Below are 23,928 nucleotides of genomic sequence, written 5' to 3' on the forward strand. Positions count from 1 at the left end.
CTATTTTTTTTTAATATTTTATTATTATTATTATTATTATTATTATTATTATTATTATTATTGGGTTGTTTTGTTTTGTTTTCTGGGGTTTTTTTTGTCTCTTTTCGAGACTGGGTCTCCCTGTAGCCCCAGCTGGGCTGGAACTCACTATGCAGATCAGGCTGGCCTTGAACTCACAGAGATGCGCCTACCTCTGCCTCCCGAGTGCTGGAATCAAAGATATGGGCCACTATACCCCTCCAGAACACCATTTCTTAAAAACAAAACAAAAACAAAAACAAGGGCTAAGAATGAAGTTTAGTTGGTAGAGTGCTTGCCTAGCATGTAGAAAATTCGTTATCTAGCTCCACATAAAGCATTCATGGTGGCACCTGTAATACCAGCAACAGGAGGATCAGAAGGTCAAGGTTATCCATGGCTACATAATGACCAGCCTGGGCTACCTGAGACCCTATCACCCTATCTCAAACAATATTTTAATTTTGGGCGGGGCAGGGAGGGGAGTATTTTTGAGACAGGGTCTCCCTGTAGTCCTAGCAGGCCTGGAACTCACTATGTAGACCAGAGATCACAGAGATCCACCTGCCTCTGCCTCCTGAGTGCTGGGACTAAAGGCATGTGCCACCACGCCTGGCTAAAAAAAAAGTGATTCAATTTTTCTATCAATAATTGTTAGTTACTTCTTATAAGCTGGAAACAATTAATGGATCAGAATTCCTGTAATAATGAGATATACTTTAACAGCAACCTTAAGAGAACCTGCTCTGTTTATCTTGTTATAAGTCAGACCTCTTGACTCTGGTCCAGATCCTAACTAGAAACTGGATTCAAGTTCCATGTGAGACAACAAAACAGCACAACGTTATGCACTCATGATTTCTTTCTAAGCTCAGTATGAGAATAAAATATAGACTTAAGTTTAAAAAATTAAACATGATGCTATAACCAGAAAAGTATTAAGTCTATATGAAAATTAGGAATTATGTAATCATGAAATTACATAATTACTGTAATTATGAAATAGTTATGATTTCAAAGTCTTTTGCTATGTGTGGTGGTAGCAAACATCTGGAATCTCAACAGTGAGGATACTGAGGCAGGAGGACTACATGTTTGAGACCAACCTCAATTATATAGTGAAACTATATCAAAAAATGGGGTAAAAGTCATTCACTTTTCTTTTTTTTGGTCTTTTTGAGACAGAGTCTCCCTGTAGCCCCAGCTGGTTTTGAACTCACAGAGATGGCCTGCCTCTGCCTCCTAAATGCTGGGATTAAAGGTGTGTGACACCATGCCCCACTTCATTAACTTGATTTTAAAATGAATTACAGTGGCAAAACAGTTGCCTAATATATGCAAGGCTCTAAGTTCCCACCTCTAGCCCAGGGAGCGGAAAAATCACACACAGACCAAAACCAGTTAATACTTCTTGAAAGGATACGTTGGAAACAATGTCTGGTGAATGGAAGGGCCTTGTTAGTGCACTGTTCACCCTTCACAGTTCCACTACACGGTGCTGGCTCCATCTCCTTCAATTTGGTCTGACCGATGCTAAAAAAGGAAGAATATAATATTAATTGTTTTAAGTGTTCTAACAATCCAGAATAATTTTTGTTTTCTTTAACATGTGTGTACATGCACGTACATACATGCTACAGCACATGTGTAGAGGTCACAGGACAACTTGCAGGAGCTGGTTCTCTTCTACCATGTGGATCCTAGGGATGGAACTAAGGTCATCAGGCTTGGTTTTGCTGCTACTGGAGACCAAACGTAGAACCTCATGCATGCAGGTCAAGCACTTGACTACTGAGCTATATCCCCCAGGGTCCACCTTGATGTTTTGTTATTTGGCAACGCTATCACTAATTTTTTTAAAAAATATAACTACAGTTGGTTTGGGAGGTGTTCTGAAAAGTTAGTTAAGAACCATAGAAAAAGGAGGCTGGAGAGATGGCTTAGTGGTTAAGAGGACCCAAGTTCAGTTCCCAGCACCCACATGGAGGCTAACAACCATCCTTAACTCCAGTTCTGGGATCTGATGCATTCTTCTGACCTCTACAGGCATTGCATGACACAGGTGCACTTGCATACATGCAGGCAAAATACTCAACACATAAAATTAAATAAATTAAAAAAAAATTAAGAATCATAGAAGAGTTGGAGGTATATACCTCCACACACTTTAGTATGTACCAAGCCTTGCAATCAATCCCTAGCACCACCAAAAAGAAAGACATAAATGCAGTTTTCCATACTACCAAACTCATCAAATTCATTGGATGCCTCTATCTTCGACAAAATCATCATCATCATGTATTAGAATTGAAGTATAAAATGCCTATATAAATTGCTTTATACTGGTGATACAATGTCTACTGAAATTATACACTTGAAAGTATTATATCACAAAATGTTAGATATCATTATTTTAAAAACTGTGTTGATGGCCAGGCATGGTGGTGCACACTGTAGTCCCAGCACTTGGGAGGGAAACGCAGACAATCTCTGTGAGTTCAAGGCCAGCCTAGTTTACATAGTAAGTTCCAGGCCAGCTGGGGCAACAGGGAGACCCTGTTTCAAAAAGACCAAAAAAAAGAAAGAAAAAAGAAAAAAACTGTGTTGAATTGAGTGAATTGTTTCAATTAATTGAGAACAGACCTATACATATTAAATTCTATTCATCTGTTCATCAACTAAAGATTTAAGAACTAAATATATTTTGTTTCTGCATTCATGGAAATTACTGTCAAGAATAGATTTAATCAGTTTCTCATGAAATTCATGACTATAAAAAAATTAGAGGTGCTGGAGAGATGGCTCAGCAGGTTAAGAGCACTGGCTGCTCTTGCAGAGAGCCATGGTTTGTTTCCCAGCACCCACATGGTGGCTAACTATAGTTTTTCTCTTAAGTCCAGTTCCAGGGGATCCAATGCTCCCTCTCCTGGCCTCCATAGGGCCTACATGATATGGGTGCACTTATATACCTGCAGGCAAAACACTGGTACACTTTAAAAATGCATAAATAAATAGAAAAGAAAAATTTAAGACTATACAAACTAATAATTTTCAACTTTCAATAATCCCATCAGTTATAGATATCCTGGTGTATAAACTTACTTTTTTTCTACACATATGCCCTTAAAGTTATCACCTGAAATTATAAAATTTTTAAAAACTCAATACAGAAAAAGACCTTCTAAATTAGAAAATTATTTGGTTAGCTGAGCAATAATGACACATGCCTATAATTCCAGCACTTGGAGGAAGACAGGAAGGTCACTGTAAGTTCAATACCAACAGGGGATGCAGAGTAAAATGATGAAGAAAGAAAGGAAGAAAAGAGGGAAGGGAAATAATTTCCTTAAAGTAAGATGTTAAATGTTTTAGCCAGGCGTGGTGGTGCATGCCTTTAATCCCAGCACTTGGGAGGCAGAGGCAGGCAGATCTTTGTGAGTTCAAGGCCAGCCTGGTCTATGTAGTGAGTTCCAGGACAGCTGGGGCTACAGGGAGACCCTGTCTAAAAAGGACAAAAAAAAAAAGAAATGTTTTAACTCAATTCAGTGCTTTTAAATGTGTGAATATTTCAGATAAAACTAAAAGACAGTTATGCCAGGCATGGTGGCACATGCCTTTAATCCTAGCATTTATGAGGCAGAAATAGGCAGGTCCCTGTGAATTTGAGGCCAGCCTGATCTACAAAGTAAGTTCCAGGCCAGCCAGGGCTAGTGAGATCCAGCCTCAAAAAATAAAACAAAGCCTGGCGTGTTGATGCATGCCTTTAATCCCAGCAATCAGGAGGCAGAGCCAGGTGGATCTCTGTGAGTTCAAAGCTACCCTGGTCTGTATAGTGAGTTCCAGGTCAGCTGAGGCTACTGGGAGACCCTGTTTCAAAAAGACGAAAAAAATAAAACAAACAAAAAAATAGTTACAATTATGATAAAAAAATATACATGCTGTATAAATGAGATTAGAAATTTTAACTTTGAAATTTCTGATTATAAATATAAACTACTGTTTTTTAAAATATTTTATTACTTTTTATTTTATGTGTATGAGTATAAAAGGTCCCTAACTCAAGTAATTATTATTCCATTCAAATTTTCACAACTTAAATAAACTTCCAAGTGGTAATACACCAAAATTTCTTCATCGAAATAGTAGAAAACTGAGGGGAGGAGGTGCAGATAGGGGAGGGGAATCTAAATACAATCAAAATGTAGTGAATGAAATTAGCAAAAATTCAATAAAAATGGAAAAAATAGCAGAAAACTGATTTGCAATATGCAGACTTTCATTAAATGGCATATTATATAAATATTATAAAGTCATATTTTCAAAAGAATACTCAAAAACATAGAATAGTCAGGGCTGGAGAGATGGTTCAGCAGTTAAGAGCAGAGACCTGGGTTTGGTTCCTAGCACTCACATGGTGGCTAAGAACCATCTGTAACTCCAGTTCCAGGGGATCTGGCGGCCTCTTCTGGCCTCTTTGGGCACTGCACAACAGGGGTGCACTTACATACATGCATACACATATATACATACATACATACACTCAAATACATAAAATTCTGAACCCTACAAGGCCAACATAGAGTTAAAATGTGAAACCACCATGATGTAACTTTAAGGAAAAAAAAAAAAAAAAACAACTGCACACAGACCTTTTGTTTTGTGTAGGTTCCTTTCATTTGCTTGTGATACGGTCTTAACCATGTAGCTAAGCCTAGATCTGAACTCATAATCTTCCTGCCTCAGCCTCCACAGTTCTGGGATTCTGGGTATATGCCATCACATCAGGTTAACACATAATTTTTAAACAGTACAGGTCAATTTTAGCTTAAATATATAAACAGAAAAAGTCTAAGGATTTTTCATTTCATTTTCATTATGCAGTTATTAAAAACCATGTTTTTCCCAGTATAGTGGCACATGCCTGTATTCCTAGTACTTGGAAAGCTGAGATGCAAGAGGAGCTCAAGTTCAGTGGCAGCCTGAGTTATACAGTGAGACCCTGTCTCAAAAGATAATAAATAAATAAATAAATAAATAAATAATAAGCAAAAAGAAAATAAAAAGAAATGTAATGCAATAAAATATTCTGTATACATAATATGTAAGACAGTGTACATATTAAAAGATAGTATACAGAAAAAATAGCATAAATAACAAAAGTAAAAAAAAGTACTTTTAGTATAAAATGAAAATATTAGTTTACTTTCATGGTTAAAAAACCTGTAAGTAAAAAAATATTTTAATTATAAATATTATTTTAAATAACAGCAAAATTTTAAGTATTGTGTTTTGTGTTTGCTTAATTAAATATAGCCAACAATCTCAGCCAGGAGTAATGGCATATGTTGTAATCCCAGCACTCAGTAAATGGAGGCCAGAGGATCCAGAGCTTGAAGCCAATCTGGGCAAATATGTTCACAAAGCAAACAACATTCTCAAATCTCTTTTTCAGGACTCATAAAATTATTTAATGTGCATTAGTGGGTCTTGCCATACATGTAAGTGCACCCATGTGTGCAATGCCCAAGGAGGCCAGAAGAGGGCACAATATCCCCGGGAACTGGAGTCACAAATGGTTAGCTGCCACGTGGGTACTAGGAACCAAACCCAGGTCCTCTGCAAGAGTAGCCAGTGCTCTTAACAGCTGAGCCATCTCTCCAGTCCTCAAATCTCTTTAATGAATAAATACTAATGCAACACCTGGACAAAACTCACTAATGCTCTAACTCCAGTCAGCTCATGGCAGTGTTCTTCTACCACCTCTGTAGCACTCTTTCTGAGCTACATAACGAGACACTGTGCCCAAGCTATTTGGAGCTTAAATGTTCACCTCACATAATACCTTAATTATCTCCTCCAAGGTCATATAAAACAAAAATGGAACAGGTGGGTCGGTGTGGTGCTAACCTGGTTCGATTGCAGGTAGCTCTTCGCAGTTCCTGTATTAACTGGCCGGTGCATTCAGGCTCTTTACTGGCCGCCTGCAGCAGCGCTTTCCTAAACATATGCCGGCATTTCTTCTGACGAGACTCTGCTCGCTCCAGGCGGCAGAGGTGCTTGTACTTCTGCTGAAAGTAAGTGCAAAGTTGGGTCACCCTGGAGCTCCTACTCTCTGCATCATCGTCATCTGGCCTGGAAAGTGTAGGGAGAAGTGTGAAGACTGATTACACACAAAGTTCCAATTAGAAAGGGGAGGTAACAATGAGCAAGGTGGGTGAGTGCACAGGTTTAAAACTTCTGTGGCTATGAACACAAACCTAAGAAAACTAGAAGAGATTCCAATCCAGCTGAGAATAAGCATAAAACTTCAACCAGCAGCGAGGCAGCAGTGCGTGGCCTGCATGTCTTCATGAGGCACTTACTGCACCAGAGCAGGGACTCCAGAGAAAACCATTTACGTTCACTCACTTCAGGAAAGCTCTGAGGACATACATATCAAACCCTCATGAAAACAGACAGGTCATACCAGAAACACAGAGGTCAATTCAAACAATACTTACCTGAGAGCTTCCCTTTTTCACATCCTGGTTTTTAAATAACCTTTTCTTGCTAAGTGCTTAAAGAAATTCTAGCATAAGGATCACATTAACACTATCATTTTAGCTACAGAGGCATCCCACCTGGTCTCACAAGCCACAGATTACATACAGGTTTCCTACAGCATGCTGATATGACTGACTGGTGACCCCTGCTCAAGTGTGCTTCAAAGGGATGCAGAGGGCACATCCAGGCTAACAAGAAACAGTGCCTGTTAGTACTGCCTACCACCAGCAAGGGTAAAATGTCTACTTCTTTATGGGAAAATGTGATCTCATTTTTAATTGTTAGGAATAGGAAGGAATTGTTAGGAATATCACTTGAAAACTAATGGATGTTATTTAATCTTCTTTCTCTTTTATTGTAATGTAAATAAATACAATACAGGCAATGCAACAGACTAACATTATTAGTGTTCTATAAATCATTAGTTTTTCTAGAGTATTTCCTTTCAGAATACCCCACAGTAAGCTACCTTATAAACTTCTGTTTAGAATCTCTTCTAGAAATATGTCCTCTACAATACAGTTTCTAATGCTAATGCACAAATTGAAGCCTCTTCAATCTTTTCATATACTGACCATCTATTGTATGTCTATTGTGCTAGCCACCATAGAAGAACAAAGTGTGAAACAGGTTGCAATGTAATTTACACAAAACAAATGCACTCCAAAACTGAATGATGCAAAAGAGGATAGACTCACTAACTAAAACAATGGGGTAGACAGACCAATGGCTCAAATCTCTAGACACAGTTAAAAGAATCTAAGAGCTCTGGGTATGGTGGAGGATGTATTCAGGAGACTGAGGCAGGAGGATTGCCTCATGTTCAAGTCTAGCCTGGCATATATAGTGAGACCTTGTGTCAAAAAGCCAAAAGAATGAGAGAGAGGAGGGAGGGGAAGAGACAGGGAGAGAGAATTCTAGCCATGCATGGTTCTATAAGCCAGGATCACTCTAAGTTCAATGCTAGCTTGGACTACAGTGAGTTCCAGGCCAGCCAAGGCTACATGCTGAGAGACTGTCTAAAAAAAGTAAGAATAGGGGCTAGAAGGATGGCTCAGTGGTTAAGAGCACTTGTTTCTCTTGCAGGTTTGGTTCCCAGCACCCACAAGGGCTCCAACACCCTCTTCTGGCTCTGCAGGCATTGTATGTATGTGGTATACCTAATATCATGCAGCCAAAATCCACATACACATAAAATAAAAATAAATAATTTTTTTTTAAAAAGAATAGGAGAAAAATCTAAGGATGTCTTAAAAGTTCAGATTTTCAAGACTCACCCTAGATCTACTGAGTCAGATTTTTTATGACATAGAACCTAGGAATAATTTCCATTGTAAAAATATATTTATTTATTTTTATTTTTATGTATATGAGTTTTTTGTCTGCATGTATGTAAGTGAGATACCATGTGGGTGCTGGGAACTGAACCTAGGTATTCTGCAAGAACAGCAAGTGTTCTTAGTCACTGAGTCATCTTTCCAGCCTCAATAACCTTCATTTTTTTATTGTCTGTAAGTCTCAAAGCAGGTCTACACTTCAGAGTTCTAGTAAAACCAGTAAGTGCTATAAGCATCTTTAGTATGAGAATGATTTCAGTTAAGGCCAGGAGAAAGGTCTGGATAAAGTGTTGCTGACGTCCATTGCAACATTAAAGGTTGCTGAGGAGATGGAAGTAGAATTAAACCTTGAATAAACTGATGATAGCTGAACTTTCCAAAATTCCAAGTTAAAGAGTATCATGCCAGGCCTGCCAGCACAGGCCTGTAAACCCAGCTATTCAGGAGGCTGAAGCAGAAGGATCACAAATCCAAGGCCAGGTTGACCTGCAGAGTGAGTTCTTACTTAGCCTAAGCACCTCAGCAATACCCTATCTCAAAACTTTTTTTAAGTTTTAAAAAAGACCCAGGCATATAGCTCAGGAGTGGAGCACTTGCCTAGCATTTCAGAGGTTCAACTCCTAGTAAGTGAAGCAGGAGGAAAGTTTAATTTTTATTTCAAAGACAATGAAGAACCTTTAGATATTTAAGACAATGGGTAGCAATACTAGTAACAAGAGAAAGGCAACACAGGAGACACAGGATACAAGGAAGAGATGAGAGAGCAGCTAGGAAGCTATAACACAACCTCAGGTGAGAAAGAGTGTGGACTGCTGCTAGGGTAGCAGCTGGAATGCAGACAAGAGAAGTGGCGTGCTTGGACAGAAGACAAGCAACCTGGAAGAGACAGCAGGAGGGATGAGAACAGCTTAGTGGTTTCCCTCAGCAAAGGCTAGGAGAAAATAGCAGTACCATTTCTTTTTAATTTTTACTTACTACCGTTGTGTGTGCGTATGTGTATGACTGGGAGGTTGTGACACATGGAGGTCAGAGGACAACTCCGTGGCATTAGTCCTCTCCTACCTTCATGCGGGTTCCAGGAACAGACAGCTCAGATCGTCAGGCTTGCGTGGCAAGCACTTTAGCAACTGTGCCATCGTGCCAGCCCAGCAGTACCATTTGTAAAACAAAGAACTAGACAGCAGGCTGGAGAGATGGCTCAGCAGTTAAGAGCACTGGCTGCTCTTCCACAGGACCTAAGTTTGGTTCCCAGAACCCACGTTGAGGTTCACAATCATCTATAAATCCAGTTCCAGGAGATCCAACAGCCTCTTCTGGTATCTGTGGGCACTGCATGCACATAGTGTGCTTACATGCAGACAAAACACTAATGCAAACAAACAAACAAACAAACAAACAAACAAAAGAATTAGATAGACCCAGAAGAGATACTGGTTTCCACCTTAGTCAAAAGGGCTCTTGGAGGGGAGGGGCTTTCATTTCTTTCATTGTTTTTGTTTTTGGGGTTTTTTAAAATAATTTTGCAGTACTCTGAAAGGAACACAGGACCTAACACATGTTCTACAAGTATCCTTCCACCAAGCCATACCCCAAGAGGAACTTAAATAAAATAAGCCATGTGTGGCTCATTGGAAGACTGAGGCAGGAGAACTGCTATGAGTTCAAGGCCAGCCTGAACAATACAGTAAGATCCTGTTTTAAAAAAAAGAAAAAAAAAAGGGGGGGATGGAGAGATGCATCAGAGATTAAGAGCACTGACTGCTCTTGCAAAGGACAAGAGTTCGATTCCCAGCACCTACATGGTGGCTAACAACCATCCATAACTCCAGTTCCAGAGTATCCAACAGCCTCTTCTAACCTCTGTGGACACTGCATGACACAGGTGTACTTACATACATGGAGGCAATACACTCATATACACAAAATAAAAAATAAATATGGGTGTGGTGGTGCACACCAGAGGCAGAGGCAGGCAAATTGTGAGTTCAAGGCCAGCCTGGTCTATATAGTGAGTTCCAGGCCAGCTGGGGCTACAGGGAGGCCCTGTCTCAAAAAGACCAAAAAATAATAAATAAAATATTTAAGAAAGAAAAAAAGAAGGAAAAACCCCACTAAATAAGGAGCTCTTCAAACACTATTGGGAATGACAACCTAGAGCATATTTAGGGAAGAGAGACAGAGCTGAGTGAATGGTTAACAACTGAAAGACAGGAGAGTGATTAAAGAAAGACGCCACAGAGATACTAAACGAAACACATACAAGGGCATTTATCATAAAGGAATTAACTCAACCTGGCAACTGGTTAAAACAGGTAAGAAAGTCAAAAACGGTTGGGTATGGACTTTAATCCCAGCACTCAAGAGGCAGAGGCAGACAGGTCTCTGAGATCGAGTCACCCTGGTCTATATGGTGACTTTCAGGCCAGCTGGAGCTATAGAGAGATCTTGTCTCTAAATAAATAAATAAATAAATAAATAAATAAATAAATAAATAAATAAAATATAAAAATAAAAAATAACAATGGCTTTGAATCTGCATAAGCATAATAGAAGTATCATAATAGAAATGCAAAGGGGAGAGGAAAAGCAGGTCTCAAAAGGAAAAGTAAGGATAGAGTCACTGGTCAAAATTATCTAAAAGACTCATCCTTCAGGAAGCATGACTAGATACACACCTCTCAAAGTGACCATGCAAAGATGCAGTAGGTATTGAGATTTGAAAGTTTCTAAAACTTATTAATAATTTCCATACTTACTGTGTCATGGACAAATAGGCAGTTTGAAGACTGACGGGTCCACAGACCATCACTGGCATGTGCCTAATCTAGAAAACTTTGAGTTGCTTGCCATTTGTAACTAAGAGCTATGGCATTAGCACATCACACCTGGTTGTTGAGGAAAAGCAGTGGCTAGAAAGAGAAAGGCCAATCCCCCCTCGCAGACCAGTGATGGGCCTGGCACTATGGACATTCTCATTCTTGAACTCTCCTCATCTTTAAGAGGAGACATGCAGCTGGCCTACCTACATCCCAAGGAGAAATCATACTAATTATAGTTATTATTGCTAAAATGTTACTGATAGGGCCAGCAAGACAGTTCAGTGACAGCTCAGTAGGTAAAAACACTTGCCACAGAAGCCTGACAATCTGAGTTTGGTTCCCAGAACCCAGGGTGAAAGGAGAACCAACTCCCAAAATGTTACTCTGACTTTCACATGTGTCCCATGCCACGTATGAATCTGTAGACACATACACACGCACATACATAGGCACACACCTAATTTTTTATTTATGTGTGTGTTCCTGGAAGTCGGTTAATGTGTACCACATGCATGCAATGCCTGCAGAGACCAGAAGAGGGATTACAGGCAGTTGTGAGCCATTATGTGGGTGCTGAGAAGCAAACCCAGGTCCACTACAAGAGCAATCAGTGATCTTAACCACTGAGCCATCTCTCCAGTCCCTACGCATACCAATTTTTTTTTTTTTTGAGAAAGGGTCTTCTGTAGCCCCAGCTGACCTGGAACTATTCTCTGTGTAAATCAGGATGACCTCTGCCTCCCAAGTGCTGGGAAAAAAGGCATGTGCCACCATACCTGGCTCATACTAATTTTTTAAATGTAACTAATAAAATCCAAATATACAGCAACAAAATCCAAATTTGACATTCTAAGACTCCAGGCTTGTCCATAATCTTAAGGCATGACAGGAAATTCTTCAAATAAAAATTTGCTTTAATTTACTTTACTAAAACAACAAAGCAGGAAAACGGCAGCATATCTCACAAAAACAGGAGTTAGAAAAGGGCACTCTATAAAGGAAAATAAATACCCATTAAGGAGAATAGTTTAGTTCTGAAAATGCTCATTTCAAGCTATCAAGAAAATATTTGATAAGAAACATCCAACAGGCAGATCGAACTCAGAAGACAGGAGAAAAAGATCTGCAGATCACTGACCCAGTGAAGCAACAACAGAATGAACTGCTGGGGCAGGCCCAGCCGGGGACTCAGGGAACTTTACTCTAAAGCACCAACACACTCAGGAGAACACACTTACTGCATTGCTGGCCTTGAGGAGGAACTCTTTTCCCAAACTGTTTGGTCAAAAAAAATGAATAAACAGGAAAAGAGAACTAGAGCTGAAGTTGGAGAAAGACAGCAAAAAGAGCTGCTGACAGGGCACCTGCTGAACCTGACATTCCAGGAGAGGCAGGATCAACTACCAAGATTACCATACAAATGAGGAAGTAAACCACTTTGTATGACAAAAAGACAGACTAAATAACAGACTTATAAGGACTCTAAAGGTTTAAATTACGAATATAAAATAGCTATATGTGAGACATTTAAAGGATGGATTCACCAAAACTAAAAAGCAGTGAAAGACTAAGGAGAATGGTCTTAAATAGATCTAAACAGGAAATAAATGGAGCTCTTGAAAAATATTTCTCTTTACTTTCATTTTATGTGTATGAGTGTTTTGCCTGCATTTTTGTAAGTGCACCCGTGTTGTGCAATGCCCATGGAGGTCAGAAGAGGGTGTCAGATCCCCTGGTACAAGGAGTTATGGACGGCTGTTAGCCACCATGTGGGTGCTAGGAACTGAACCTGGGTCCTCTGCAAGAGCAGCCAGTACTCTTAACCACTGAGCCATCTCTCCAGCCCCTGTAAATGGAACTCTTTTAAACAAAAAAATTAGTTCAAAGTTCCATAAATATTTTATACAAAATACAAAGTCAATTATATCCATCTTTACTATTTCTATTCAATATTTTACTGAAAATATATGCCAATACCAACAGGCCAAATAGGAATGAAAAGCATAAAGATTGGAAGGAAGAAAAACTACCATATTCATAAATGGCATAATTGTTTTCAAAGGAAATCAGAGTTTATGCAGAAAACAAGAACAAACAAATTTATCAAAATTGTACTGTGCCAAGAATGAATTCCAACACACAGGAGGCTGAGGCAGGATACTAGGGAGTAAGAGGGGCAAGCCGGGGCTACAGAGGGAGACCCTGGCTTTAAAAAAAAAAAAACAACAAAAAAAAACCCTTGTTTTGGGCTGGAAGAGTTGAGTCGGCAAATAAGGACTTCCCAAAGTTGTCCTCTGACCTCCAAACACAAGCTGTGGCAAGGGAGGAGAGAAAAGGAGGGAGGGAGGGAAGGGGGCACACAAAACCTCTTTTAACTGCAATATATATTCATGACTGCAGATCAAAACAAAACAAAAACAGCTACTAGCAAAATACTTGAAGATATATTTAAAATGTGCAAGACCTTTGTAACAAAAATTAAACACTACTGAGAAAAAAATATAAAGTTATAAAATTACAAAAATTATTTTAAAAATAAAAAATAGGGGGCTGGAGAGACGGCTCAGTGGTTAAGAACACTGGTTGTTCTTGCAGAAGACCTGGGTTCAAATCCCAGTACCCACATGGCAGTGAACAACTGTCCATAACTTCATCCCAGGGGATCCAACAGCCTCTTCTGACCTCCGCAGGCATTGCATGACACAGGTCCACTTACTTATATGCAAGAAATACATGCATACACATATAAAAATAATAAAAAAAATTTTTTTTAATTTAAAAAATAGGCTGGGCGTGGTGGCACACACCTTTAATCCCAGCACTCAGGAGGCAGAGGCAGGAGGATCTCTGTGAGTTCAAGGCCAGCCTGGTCTACATAGTGAGTTCCAGGACAGCTGGGGCTACAGGGAGACCCAGTCTCAAAAAGACCAAAAACATAAATAAAAATTAAAAAAATAAATAAAAAATAGGGGCTGGAGGGATGGCTCAGCAGTTAAGAGCACTGGCTGCTCTTGCAGAGGACCCAGGTTCTATTGCCAGCACCCACATGGTGGCTAACAACTGCTCTAACTCCAGCTCAAAGGGATCAGTTCTCTTCTGATCTCTGTGGGGACTGCATGAAATGGGTGCACTTACATACATGCAGGCAAAGAACTCATACACATAAAATAAAAATAAAATAAAACCAAAAAATAAAAAAAAGTATTCAAACCACAGTCACAAGAGTCTAATTTGTAGAAATGACATGGTTCTAGGATATCTGTAGAAATGCAAAGCACTTTGAACAATCAAAATTATTGTGGAGAAAAACTAAGTTGTAAAAGTCAAACCACTGAATTTCTAGAATTACTCTATGACCACATGTGCTGGATAACTTTAGATGTCAACCTGACACACCTGGGTTGAGGGAGCCTCAACTGGGGAATTGCCTTCATTGGACTGGCCTGTGTGGCATTTTTTTTTATTGCTGAGTGATGTGGGAGGGTCTAGCCCACTATGGGCAGTCCCACCGCTGGGCAGGTGTTGCTGTACTGTATAAGAAAGTAGGTTGAGCATTGGCCAGAGGAGCAAGCCAGTAAACAGCTATCCTTCATGGTCTGTGCTCTAGGTTCCTGCTCTGAGTTCCTTGGCTTCCCTTGATGATGAACTCTGCTTATAAGCCAAATAAATCCTTTCCCCTCCAAGCTGGTATTGGTCAGAGTGTTTTGTCACAGCAACTGACAGCAAACTATAACAGAAATTGGTACCGAGAGTGGGGTATTGCTGTGACAGACCTAACCCAGTTGATTTGGGGAGAATTATGGAAACATTTGGAACTTTGGGCTGGAAAAGCCATTGAGTGCTTAGAGTTTGTTGCTGTGGAGCTTAGAACAGTTATGCTGAAAGAGATGTAGATGATGGAGGCCTGGCTTGTGAAGCTTCAAAGGGAAGAAGAGACTATAAGGGCTGTTTGTGTGATATTTTGAATTGAGAATTGAATTACGGTCAGCTAAGGCTGAAAGATCAGCTGTGGATAACAAGAGACTAGCATCATGGTGGCAAAACCTTCTGGGAAGTATTTCCTCAGGGTCAGCACACAGAAGCTGTGGTCCAGAGGAGGCCTGAGCCTCCATCTCAGGGTGGAAGCAGGACTTGATAATATTTAAGAGTCTCCTGCATGGTTCTGGTGTTGAAAGCCTGAAGAGGGCACAGAAAGCAGCTGAGGCCTGACACCCTGATAGGCCAGAAGAGCCTATTGGTAAAGATGCAGCCTCAGTTTCAGTGAAGAACCAAGCTTTTTGGAGATGCTGAGACCCTGGGATGACCACCAAGGGCGGCAGCAGGTATGGAACGGAGCGACCTGGGCCTGCAAGATGAGCTGTGTGTGCTATGACTAGCAGAGCCAGAAAGTGGAGCTGCTGAAGTCCTTTGGAGTCCAGAAGATCGTGAGTGAATCCCAGATGTTCAGCCTTGAACTACTTTGCTGGGCTTAGGTTTTGCTTAGATGTGCCCAATTCTTCCCTTTTGAAATAAGACAGTACTTGTTTTGGATTTTATAGGAGCCTACAGTTAAGAGACTTTTAAGACTGAACATTTAAAGTGTTTGAATCTTTTAAAGATCGTGGGACTTTTAAGGTTATACTGCCTTATGTATGTTGTGATATTAATGTCAGCATTATATCTTAGAGACAAGAAATGGAAAGGTTGTGGTTTAATAGCAGTGTGTTTGTGTCAAGCTGACAATTGTGCTGGATAGCTTTAGTTACCAACTTGACACACCTGGGCTGAGGGAGCCTCAACTGGGGAATCGCCTCCACTGGACTGGCCTATTGCAAAGTCTATGGGGCATTTTCTTGATTGTTGAATGACGTGGGAGGGCTTAGCCCACTGTGGGCAGTGTCACCCTGGGCAGGAGGTCCTGTATTGTATAAGAAAGCAAGTTAAGGGGCTGGAGAGATAGCTCAGCAGTTAAGAACACTGACTGTTCTTGCAGAAGACCCGGGTTCAAATCCCAGCACCCACATGGCAGCTAACAACTGTTCGTAACTCCAGTTCCAGGGAATCTGACAGTCTCCTGTTCTCCGAAAGCATTGCATGACACGGGTGCACTTACCTACATGCAGGCAATACACGCATACACATAAAATAAAAATAATAAATAAAATATTTTTAATTAAAAAAAAAAAAAAAAGCAAGTTAGGCATGGGCCAGGGGAGCAAGCCACTAAGCAGCTATCCTCCATGGTCTGTGCTCCAGGTTCCTATCCTGAGTTCCTGCCTTGGTTTCCTAAAATAAAAGCACTAGCACAGACAGGAAATAAGTTGACCTGCTACATGTCCAAGAACAAATCCAAAAAAAGAAAGCTTACGTGTGTCGTTCATATCTGAGAGTTTCTCGGACTGACCAGGCGACCTGGTATGGTGAGGCCTGATCTGAGTCCTCCGGCTCCTCTCCACTCTCCTCTGACCAGTCCAATCCTGCAGCAGACAGTAGGTATCGCAAGTTAGAAAAATTTGCTTTTATTTAAAATTTAGACAAAAAAGCTGTCCAGAATATATAAGCAATGCCTACAACATGTCTATTACAGTGACGATAGCTACCTCTGGATGGGTCATTTCTATTCATACAAAGATATTAATAATGAATGCATGACATACATTCAGCTTTAAAAACAATGGCACTATAACAAAGCTGTGCTCTAGTCCAAGGATAGACTTCATCAGACATTTCATTAACCAAGTGAAAACAACCAAAAAGAGCTCAGGATACATAAAAGGTAAAATTATTCAAAGATCAAAACACCATACATAGGGCTAGAGAGATGGCTCAGCAGTTGAGAGCACTGGCTGCTCTTGAAGAGGGCCCAGGTTCAATTCTCAGCACCCACATGGAGCCTAACAACCATCTGTAACTCCAGTTCCAGGGGATCCAACGCCCTCTTCTGACTTCCGCGGGCATTGCATGACATGGGTGCACTTATATACATGGAGGCAATACACTCAAACAAAGTATTTTTTAAAAACATCATATACTAAAACAATGTCAGAAAAAACACATTGAAGTCAGAGCTGATGTAGCTTAATTGGGAGAGTGCTTGCCTAGCATTAAAAAAGCACTGGGTTCAATCCTCAACACTGCTCAAAACTGAGTATAGTGACACATGTCTGTAATCCCAGTACTTAGGAGATGGAGGCAGGAGGATCAAGTTCAATGCCACCCTCAACTACAAAACAAGTTCTAGGCCAGTCTAAGAGACATAAAACCCTGATTCAAAAAAGAACCTTTGAAAAGGGTCAGAAAAGTAATTTATATGTCCAGGCAAGAAAAAAGCACCAGCGGAGTCACGCTATATTTCAACAGAGGTGGCCCTGGAATAAACTTCAAAGGTAGGCATACTTCAATCCCCTCTCCTGGTGCTTCTGAAGGAAAAGCTCCACAGACTAGGCAGGGCCACACTCATGGGAGGAAGGGAGAGAGAGATGGGAACAGTCTGTGACTAATGATTTGGGGGATTTCTTTCAACATTCTGTGTTCCACTTTAAAAAAATAAGATCAGAGGGGAAAGAGTAGAAATATAGTATGAACAATTTTCATTTTGTTAAAAGCTGTAATTTCTAGCGATAATTAGCTTCTAACATAAGAATTTCTCTCTTTAAATTTATATACCAAAGAGTTTTGATAAGCAGAAGCTGCTCATCCTAAAGTATAGTAGAGTGTGAGGCCACAGAACCAACACATTCACATTATGAAATATATTCACATTGTATAACTGGTGTTTTATCTTCCTTCTTGGAACCTCAAAATTCAAAAAGACCATTCTCACTAGACAGAATTCTATTAAAAAAGACCTCAGCCATTCCTTCCCTGGTTTAAATGAGTTTATATGTACCAAATAGGGAAATTATGCAAAGGTTAATTAAAATGTAAATTATAAATGTTTAACATTAAATTGCACATTGCCACTGCCATAAATGTCAACTCTAGTTCTAAGATGACATTTTAACAAGTCAGGTCGTCTTAAAAAGTGAATACTTCCAACTAAAATAATAATTTGTAGGGAACAAAGTAATAAACAAGTTATCAGCATCAACCTCAGTATGTGGAAAGGTGTGGTTCTTTAACATGATCCTTGAAGCACCTTTAAAACACAGCATGGACTGTCTTTGCATTGCTGCTGTACAAATGATAACAATTTCTATTAAGACACTCTACTTTCTCTGAAAATGTCAAACTCTAAGTGGGCAGAATAGAGATGGAAATGTTTCTTTTGCTGTGAAATTAACTGTCCCATAAAACAAATCTTTGATCTTGGCTTCCTTTTCTCAGGTTCTAATGTAACTGATATAACCAGCCCAGACTGGACTGTAAAAGCTAATTACAAGACTGGCTTTCTCTTTGCGTACTTTGCTGACTTGAATACAGACTATGCTTAGTAGAGTGCATTACAATTTCTGACTTCTCCAAAAGGGCCTTAGTTCTGAAATCTTAGATCTCTAATATGCTTGGAATTAAAAAACACAAAAAGGCCACATGCTTTTTTGGCAAGCATCATTCTGCTCAAAAACAAGGAAAAGGGAGGGTCAGGCATAGTGGCTCATATGGCACTCAGGAGGCTGAAGCAGGACACTTTGAGTTTGAGGACAAACTAGGCAGCATAGCAAGAGACCCAGTCTCAAAAGACAAACAAAAAGGAAAAACAATCAGGGGCTTGGGAAATACGAATGTTTGCCATCAAACGTGGCAATCTGAGTTTAATCCCCAGAACTCACATGGTAGGAAACAAATGATTCCCCCAAGCTGTACTCTGACCTGTGTGTGTGCCATGTGGCATGTGTAGGTATGTGCACACACACTAACACACAATAAATGTAAAAGAAAATCAGAAGTACAGATATTTGAAAGCGAATAATGAGGGTGGGAGAGGCTTTTTGAAAATACGGAATATGGGGCTGGAGAGATGGCTCAGTGGTTAAAAGTACTGACTACTCTTGTAGAAAACCCAGGTTCAAATCCCAAGACTCATATGGCAGTTAACAACTACCCATAACTCCAATTCCAGGGAATCCAACACCCTCTTCTGACCTCCACAGGCACTGCATGACACTGCTGCATTTATATGGATGCAGGCAATACACCCATACACTAAAAATAATAAAAACAGAATATTTTAAAAAATGTAAAGAAAATATGGAATATGATGCTCAGTTTGGCAGCATATACACTAAAACTGGAACAATAGAGAGAAGATTGGCATGGCCCCTGTGCAAGAATGACATGCAAATTCATGAAGCACTCCATACTTTTTAAAAAATGCAATATGTAAAAAAACTCGTGGTATCAATAAACACTAGTAAAAATGGATGAAAAAGGCTAAATAAATACAGGGTAAGTTCAAGGCCAGCCTGGTCTACATAGTGAGTTTCAGGCCAGCTGGGTTAATAGGGAGACCCTGTCTCATAAAGACCAAAATAATAATAATAATAAATACAGGATAAATATTGGTTCATAAAGCACATAAACCTTCAACTATATTATAAATATGGACCATAAATCCCCAAAAGTCCCTAAAATTCTCTCAGGAGTTCAACATTACTTTCAAACCACTACCAAGACATTATTGGCTTTTATATCTGTGTGATATTTACACCAAATGGTACAAAAGCAACAGTGGGCTGTGGTGACTGCTGCGTCACCACAGCTGAGTCAAGGTAGTGGCACCAAACTCTGAGTGATCAGCAACTAGTAATCACTGGAACCTTTACAACACACCTTAGAGTCAACAAGATTTGTAGATAACAGGGATGTAGGTACACACACAGACAACAAGTTTTACTTAAGAGTGTTCTTCGTTGTTAAATAGTATTTTATTACCTCTCAACCCTCGAGTACATGTCTAACATATTGTGTGATAAATATAAAGTGTACATATAGCTCCTCTGCTGCATAAGGAAGGATTTATGATGCTGGGCAAGGTGGCATACATCTTTAGTCCTAGCACTCAGGAGGCAGAGGCAGGCAGATCCTTTGAGAATGAGGCCAGCAGGAGGGTTGGAGAGATGGCTCAGCGGTTAAGAGCACTAGCTGCTGCCACCAAGGACCTGGGTTTCCCAGTACCCACAAGGCAGCTAATAACCATCTGTAACACCAGTTCCAGGGAATCCAGTGCCCTCCTCTGACCTTTGTGCATATTGCACAACATGGGTGCACTTACACACATGCAGGCAATATACTCATAAGATAAAAATAAATAAAATATAAAAAAAAAAGAAGGAAGGAAGAAGGATTTATGGTGGTTTGAGTTGCAACTTGAATGAATTGCTTTTGTTTCACTAAGCTAGTTTGTTTGTGACAAGGTCTCATGTAGCCCAGGCTGGCTTGTAAGGCAGACACTTTACCAACTAAGCCAATCTTCTCAGCACCTATATATCATTTTTATTGGAAAGATTGATTGAAAAATCTATGGTTTAAATTTTCATTTTTTTATTATTCCAAAGAGAGGCAATTTTAAACATTTTTCCAGAAATAACCTGAAAAAGGTTATATAAAAAACATATATATACAATGAAGTTTAAGGGGAAAAAATAGGAATAAGAAATCAAAAACCAAAGGATTTGCCAACATGGGATCAACTTTGGTGGAATAATGAAGGTTTCCATTCGCTCTTTTTTTTCCCCTGGAAAATCCTAACAAGTTTATTGAGCTTGCTAACAGAGCATAGGGTGGGGTTTATTTACAGAAGAATGGGTGCTGCCCCCCCCCCCACTTTCAGCTGCGCTGGAAAGTCCACACACAACTATAGATCCTGGTTGTTGTTTTTTTTTAAATCTATGGTTTCTAAGACAATGAAGTTGTCATGTTAAGGAAGAGGAGAATAACAGTATTTATGTTGTTATGTTCTACACTATTAGTTACTGTGACAAAACACCTGAGCAAATCAGCTTAAAAGGAGAAAATTTTTTACTTTAAATCATGGTTCCAAAAATTTTGGTCAGCTGGACATGGTGCCACATCCCTGTAATCTCAGCACTTGGGAGGTAGAGGCAGGAAGATCAGGAGTTTAAAGGTCATGTTCTGTTGCCCCAGAGATGGCTCAGTGGTTGAGAGCAGGTACCCTCTTGCAGAAGACCTAAGTTGGAAAGCTCCCAACCACCTGTAACTCCAGCTCTAGGGAATCACCCCTCTGTCCTCCATGGTTACCCACACTCTCATGCACACACACACACACACACACACACACACACACACACACACACACAAATTAAAAATAAGTTAATTTTTTTATAAAAAGAGTTTCAGTTTATCATGACAGAAGGGTGTCCATGAGCCAAGTTCTCACCTCACAGCCCCGGGAAGCAGAGAGAGAAGGGACCAGGAACAAGGTAGATCCCTCAAGGGCACACTCCCAGTCACCAACTGCTTGCATCATGGCCCCACCTCAAATTATAAATCCATCAATGGATTTATCCACCCATGGGGTAGAGCCTTCACAATCCAACCACTTCCTCAAAGCTCACGTACTGGCAACCAACCTGAGCCTTCTGGGGACACTTCATACCCAAATCACAACTGCAGCCAATCAATGATAACATTCCCATGAGACTTAAAAGTTTGATTTTTGGAAAACTTGAATTTATCACTGAGAACATGAAAACTTGCCAATAGGCTTTTCTTTTTTAATTTATTTTTTAACTTTTTAAAATTATAGTGTGTGTGTGTGTGTGTGTGTGTGTGTATGTCTGTGTATGTGTGTCTATGTGTGTCCCACATGTGACCATGGAGGCAAGAAGAGGGCATTAGGTCCCCTAGATCTAGAGTTATAGACAGCTATGAGTCACTTGGAGACAGCTATGAGTCACTTGACCGTGGGTGCTGGGACCCTAACTCAGGTCCTCTGCAAGAGCAATATGTATTCTTTACTGAGCCATCTCTCCAACCCTTAGTTAGATTTTTAAAATAAGACTGTGGCAATATTAACAAAGGTGATTTTGTTTTCAATTTTGCATAATGAAATATGCCAACATTTCAAACATCTGTAAACCAACATTTTTTAAATGATTAACATATGATGTTACAAAATACTGCATTAGTAAAAGATCCATTCAAAACACAAGGTAGACCAATGGATATTCATAGAATTGTAGGAAAAGTTCCTTGAGGACTGGGATGTAGCTCAGTTGGTAGAGTGTTTACCTAGCATGCATGAAATCTTGTGTTCAATCCTCCATCACCACATAAACAAGGTATGGTGATACATGCCTGTAATCCCCACTCAGGTTGGTACAAGAGGAATTCAAGGTCATTCTTGTCTATACAGCAACTTTGAGGCTAGCCTAGGCTACAGGAGACTTAAAAGAGAGAGAGAGAGAGAGAGAGAGAGAGAGAGAGAGAGAGAGAGAGAGAACACGAACAAGAGAGAGCACAGGGCATGGGGGCACACGCCTTTACTCCCAGCACTGGGGACACAGACGCAGGCAGAGCTCTGTGAGCTCAGCGACAGACTAACCCTAGGCTAGCCAGAGGGCTCCTGATGAACATCTGACTGAGACTTCCTTCCTCCTCTGCCCACAACCCTCTGTGGCTCCCATCTCCTTTGGGGTCAAAGCCCAAGTTCTCCCTGCAGCCCAGCTGGTCCTGTCCCATCCCCTTCCTGCCTCCCTCCTCTCTCTCTGCACCAGTTCCTTCTGCTCCAGCCACAGGGGTCTCCTCAGGCTCTGTCCTGCCCTAGGGCCTTTGCACAGCTGAGCTCTCCTTTCAGAAAACCCCTTTTTCCTCCAAATACACAGCTCACCTTTCTCCAAGTCTCAGCTGGAAGCCATGCTTGGCACCCTATAAAGTCATACACACATATGCCCCTTGTCCTCTGAATGCCCAGGCTCTTGCTGTATGTCCCGAGCTAGGGAGGTCTTTATTGTTGTTATTGGGGTTTTAACAAGAGTGAGCACAGGGCATGGTGGCACACGCCTTTAATCCCAGCACTGGGAAGGCAGAAGCAGGCAGAGCTCTGTGAGTTCAAGGCCAGACTGATCTACATAGCAAGTTTCAGGTCAGCTGGGGCTATAGGGAGTCCCTGTCTCAAAAAAAAAAGGGGGGGGGGAAGGTGGGTACGCAGAAGCTGAGATTCCTTCACAAGGTTTCAGATTCTACACAGCAACTAAACTCAGGGGTGGAGAGATGGCTCAATGGTTAAGGGAGTTTGGTGCTCTTCCAGAGGACCTGAGTGTGGTTCCCAGCACCCATGTCAGGAGGCTCACACCCACCTATAGCTCCAGCTCTAGGGAATCTGACACCCTCCTCTGGCCTCCATACATACATGTTATATACTCTTACAAACACACACACATACACATTGATAAAAACAAATAAATCTTCAAGAGGTAGGAAAACTCATTCTCAGATACTACTAAAAAAGAGAGTAAATTGACAAAACATTTTCTCAAAACTTGGCAACTCATATAAAAAATTTTTTGAGGGTTGTTTGGGACTAAATTCAGGGCCTCACACATGCTGATATAAACTCTACCGCAAAGCCCTATGAAGACCTACAAAATTTGTTTGTAAAAATGCAGAACCAGGTGTGGTGGCACACACCTGTAATCCTAGCATTTGGGAGGTGAAGGCGGAGGGTTAGTACTTCAAGGTCGATTCACCTAAATAGTGAGTTTGAGATTACTTGGGCTACCTAAGACGCTGCCCCCCCCAAAAAAAAAGAAAAAAAAAAAAAAAAAAGGCAGAGGAAGAGGACTGCAATCCCAGCACTCAAGAGGCTAGGAATTAGATGGAGATCTTTTTTAAAGGTTAAAACCGCATTCAATTTTATGTCTTACAGGGTTTATGCTGAGTACAATAATGTACAACTGCATTAATTCAACACTGTGAACCCAAAAATTACAGCCAATTTTAAAGAGATGCATCTTTGCCCTGAAAACTGTTATTGACTATGTCAATGTTGTTGTAATGAAATTATTCTACTAATTACGTGGTCATTAAATAAATTTTTTTTTAAAAAAAGGCTAGGGATTAGAGTTTGAGGCCAGCTTTGAATATAGAGTGAGACCCCTGTCTCAAAAAACCAGAGATACTACCTCAAAAAATAACAATGATGATGATAAAACAAAATAAAAAATGCAGAGGGAGTTGGAGTATGTGGAGCCCAGCAACAGAGTGCTACCACGAAGTATGAGACCAGTCACAGAGTACCTATGCCCATCCAAAAAATGCAAAGGCTTGGAATT

The 23,928-nt window shown here is 40.3% G+C and overlaps 1 protein-coding gene and 1 non-coding gene across 5 annotated transcripts in view; one reads left to right on the top strand and one right to left on the bottom strand.

Moving 5' to 3' along the window:
- The window catches only part of Ino80d (INO80 complex subunit D), a 72,992-nt gene that overhangs the window by 16,342 nt on the left and 32,722 nt on the right, over positions 1-23,928 (bottom strand). For all 4 annotated transcript variants that reach the window (XM_029569930.1, XM_008846176.3, XM_017801396.2 and 1 more), the window contains exons 7-9: positions 16,065-16,173; positions 5,926-6,150; positions 1,442-1,551 (exon numbers count right to left, since the gene is read on the bottom strand). In XM_029569930.1, coding sequence (XP_029425790.1) covers positions 1,442-1,551; positions 5,926-6,150; positions 16,065-16,173 — 444 coding nt within the window. The remainder of the gene's footprint in view (positions 1-1,441; positions 1,552-5,925; positions 6,151-16,064; positions 16,174-23,928) is intronic.
- Positions 18,894-19,000, top strand: LOC115072554. The gene has a single exon (XR_003851602.1). It is a non-coding gene; the product is annotated as a U6 spliceosomal RNA (small nuclear RNA).

This window comes from Nannospalax galili, unplaced genomic scaffold (genome assembly GCF_000622305.1).
Source record: "Nannospalax galili isolate Female #2095 unplaced genomic scaffold, S.galili_v1.0 scaffold281, whole genome shotgun sequence".
Lineage (NCBI taxonomy): Eukaryota > Metazoa > Chordata > Mammalia > Rodentia > Spalacidae > Nannospalax > Nannospalax galili.